This window comes from Equus asinus, chromosome X, assembly GCF_041296235.1.
Source record: "Equus asinus isolate D_3611 breed Donkey chromosome X, EquAss-T2T_v2, whole genome shotgun sequence".
In the NCBI taxonomy this organism is placed as follows: Eukaryota; Metazoa; Chordata; class Mammalia; order Perissodactyla; family Equidae; genus Equus; species Equus asinus.
The window spans coordinates 20,939,786-20,943,798 of record NC_091820.1 but is presented as its reverse complement, the minus strand read 5'-3'; the positions used below and the strand labels follow the sequence as shown (position 1 = coordinate 20,943,798).

The following is a 4,013-nucleotide window of genomic DNA, read 5'->3' as shown; positions in this document are numbered from 1 at the left end:
TGCCAGGTGAGGACACAGGGAGAAGGTGGCCGTCTGCAAACCAGGAAGAGAGCTCTCACCAGGAACCGAATCCACTAGCATATTGATTGTGAACTTCCCAGCTTCCATAACCCTCTGATGATATGCTTCAGAGCTGAGAGACAAAACCCTGTGTGTTCCTCTGCTCAGGCCGTTATAACAAAAATACCATAGACTGGGGGGCTTAAACAACAGACATTTATTTTTGACAGTTATTCTGTAAAAAAGTCATTTCTATTACTTTCTTGAATAAGCTAAGAAATTCAAAGTATAACTCATTTAAGTTTACAAAGCTAAAGACTAAAAGCAACAAGGAAAACTAAGATTGATCTTTTTTTTTCTATTCTATTATCCAAACAATTTTACTGTGGGATTCTTTCACATTTCCAAGAACATAATCCCTATTGTGATGTTAGTTTCTTGACTGGAAGATTCTCAGACTTCAGTAGAGGTGGGTAGATATTGCTGGGGACGGCCCCAGAAGGTGCACAGACTTTGGCAGTAGCCTTGGCTGCATCTATGGCTCGGGCTTTCTCTTCTTCATCTCGCAAAGCTTCTTCATAATAGCATGGGAAAGCACTGGGGACGGTATCACTGATTTTTGCCATGAACTTCAGGACTTCCATCTTGCTGGTTTCAGCGTGGGCTTTCGGGCCCCACAGGAATTCATAGCGTGGAGGATCACTGTTGGGCACCTGCCGGTACTCCAGGTATTGCAGCCTCACCAAATCTTTGGTGATGAGCTTCCTGGGCTCCCCATAGATGTAGTGCTTCCTCCCAGCATATACTTGCATCATACTCAGGAACTTCCAGATATCCTCTTCAGAGGCACAGTTGCCCTTTATGAAGATCATACCCAGGATATTCATCAGGAGGCCGGTCTTGGGTAACCCTCTGCCACCTCGCACCCTCCCATTGTTGGGGAGCTTCAATTTGCTGACAAGATCATATGAGTGACTGGGTAAGTCGACTTCTTTCAGTTCTAACGCGAAGACAGCTTCAATGTGCTCAGAGGCTTTCTTGAGAATCTCAGCAAAGCGGTCTTCATAGTTTGGGTTGATAATCTTCAGCATGTCTGCCTTCATGGCGGGCTGTTTCATTTTGTACTTGTACAGAAGGTACTGCTCCAACAACACAGCCTTCTTGCTTAAAGAATCTAGGCCTGAACTCTCAGTGGAGGGTTGAGCCTTGGGGGTGCTTGCTCTAGCCTCATCTTGGCTGTCGGAAGCTTTACCAGATGTAGTGTAAGAAACGCTTGCAGAAGCAGTGGTGGTGGCTGGTGCTCTTCGAGGCCCCTGGGAAGTGCTACGTGACCCAGCAGCAGCTGGTGGGCTCTGGACAACAGCTCCAGGCTGAGGAGAGGGGGAGGGAGTGGACTCCTCTTCTGCTGCTGTGGTAGCCTGAGCATCCTGGAGACCCTGAGTTTCACCACGGGCCTGCTGGCGTTTCTCACAGGCCCGGAGCTTACTCTTGTGCCCCCGAGGCATGATGACACTAGGGTCAGTGACAGCAGGCAGGAGGATGGAAGAAGATGAAAGCACCTGGAGGAGGCAGAATGATGGTGTGAGCACCTTCAGCAGGGAGATACCACCTTGGCTTTAACCAAGGCCACCTCTGCAGGTTTCCTCAAGGGCACTGCTCTAGGACCCCAAAGGGCTCCTATTCTGATCAGCCTGTCCCCTGAGAACCCTGTGATGGAAGTTAGAGGGAACCTTAGACTGCAGCCTGCCAGCCCTTCCTGGGGCGTCCTGGGGTGACGGCAGGGGCTGCCAGTGGGGAGCCTCTGTTGTGCGGTGGGGGCGTCGTCTCAGTTCACAATTAGGATCATTGTGACAACTGCTGGCAGCTCCTGTGCCCCCTCTATTGTGCTGCTGTGGAATTGACACCTCACACCAAAGCCAGCACCTCCCTGAGACCCCAGGGAAGTGAAGGGGTTCCTTAGTCCCTGGCCCTGTCAGGGGGCACAGAACGGAGAGCTATGTGGAGCCCTCTCCTTCACGGGCTGCTTGAGTCCTCAATTCCCATGCAGGGTACTCACCTGGTCTCCAGGTAGTGCCTGATACACCTCCCTTCTGCTGGCTGGTGGCTGCACCCTCACGCCAAACTTCTCTTCTCTCCTAGATTTCATGTAAAGAAGTGAGACTGAGCCTCAGCCTCACAGCTCTACCCTGAGCCTTCAAGTTCTGAATGCAAAGGTAGGGCTCAAATTTTTTATCTATTCTACTTCAGTTTTTCTTTTTGTTTTTGTTTTTGGTGAGGAAGATTGGCCCTGAGCCAACATCTGTGCCAATATTCCTCTATTTTGTATGTGGGATGCGGCCACAGCATGGCTTGATGAGTGGTGTGTAGGTCTGAGCCCAGGATCTGAATCTGTGAACCCCGGGCTGCTGAAGCCAAGCCCACGAACTTAACCACTGGGCCACCAGGCCCGCCCTGGTCAAATTTATCTATTCAATGGTGAGTGGTCCCCTCAATCTTTCCTTTGACTCCTGGCACAGCCTTGGACTCCTCTCCTCCTGCCAGCACCTCCTGAGACCCTCCCCATTAGGAAGACACAAGGGTCACCCCATAGTCTACAAGGCGCTACTCTTTGCCTCACCAAGGAGGGGGCCTCCCAAGGCTGAAAGCAGGGGCAGGATCTCTGGCGCCCCCTCTGTTCCGGGGTGGAGAGTCCCCTCAGTTTCACACATGATTCTCAATTATGCTCTCTTGTACCCTCGTTGCGACTGTTCCTTTCAGACATCATGGTCTTTACCTTAACTCCTGGAAAGATCTGGAAATCCTCTTACCACAGAGGGTAAACCATCCCCTTTAAACAAAATCTCTCACTCCCCCATCCCCCACCCCTGGGTGACACCATAGGAAAAAATGAGTGTCCGCCATCACGTGACCAGTGCACAGGCATCCAGGGCTGCTGGCACGACAGGGATTCCCTCAGTCCTCACCTAGTCCTTACCCTGCCTCCTGGCCCGGCCTGGGTCGCTTTCCTTGCTACCTTGGGGTCCCTCCCTTCAGACCAAGGCTCTCACGTCCCTGAGACCCTCCTCGCAGAAGAAAGCCTGACAGCCCTGCCCGGGGCTTCCCAGGGTTGAGGGCAGCAGCAAGTTCGGCGGCCTTTCACTGTTCTGGGTTTGATGGTCCCCTCAGACCTCACTCAGAGTTTCGCCCTTGATTTCCTTCAGAGCATGTCCCCTTCCCCTCACATCAAGGCCCTCAGCTTGCGGACCCATTAACTAGGAAATGAAGGCTCACATTCACCCGACCGCCAGGCTTGGGTCCCCCGGGAGCTGTCAGCAGGGCCTTGGTGGGACTTTATGCCTCAGTTTCCTCACTTTAACTCTTGTAAGGGTCTTCTCCCTCTGCTGAATTGGGCTGCCCACCTATACCAAGGCCCTCGCCTTCCTGAGGCCCTCCCGACGGAAATCCCACTCAGCCCGAATGCCCTGCCCAGGGCCCCCCCAGGACTGAGCAGGGGGCGGGGCTTCGGTGGAGGCACTGGGGTCTGGGGTGAGTGGGTCTCTCCTTCCTCATTCAGGCTCCTCACCTGGACTCCTGCTGGAGCCTAGGACTCCTCCCTCGCTTGCCCTGAGGCAGTCCGCCTGAGGCGATCCGCCTGAAGCAGTCCGCCTGAGGCAGTCTCTCACCTTCCGGGAGAGACGGGCCGGAGGAGGAAGTGAGCGCTACTCTTTGCCTCACCAAGGAGGGGGCCTCCCAAGGCTGATGGCAAGGGCAGGATCTCTGGCGCCCCCTCTGTTCCGGGGTGGAAAGTCACCTCAGTTTCACACATGATTCTCAATTACGCTCTTCTTAGGACATTTGGAACTTCTCTCTGCTGCTGCCCCTACAACTAGGCCCTTACCTCCTTGAGGCCTTCCTTGCAACAGTCAGCCTGGCCCTGTAGATCTAAGAGCAGGTGAGGGGAAGTCTTTGCCTGACACCCTATATGACTGGGTGATGCTCTCCCCAGTCGTCATTTATCCGGGTCCTTATCTTGG

The 4,013-nt window shown here is 53.4% G+C and overlaps 1 protein-coding gene across 1 annotated transcript; it reads right to left on the bottom strand.

The window, feature by feature from the left end:
- Positions 1-453: 453 nt before the first annotated feature.
- LOC106835925 (melanoma-associated antigen B5-like) lies at positions 454-3,805 on the bottom strand. Its single transcript, XM_070502940.1, is given in 4 exon segments — positions 454-552; positions 555-1,559; positions 2,057-2,135; positions 3,663-3,805. Coding segments are annotated over 4 exon segments (1,326 nt in total).
- Between the last annotated feature and the right edge of the window lie 208 nt (positions 3,806-4,013).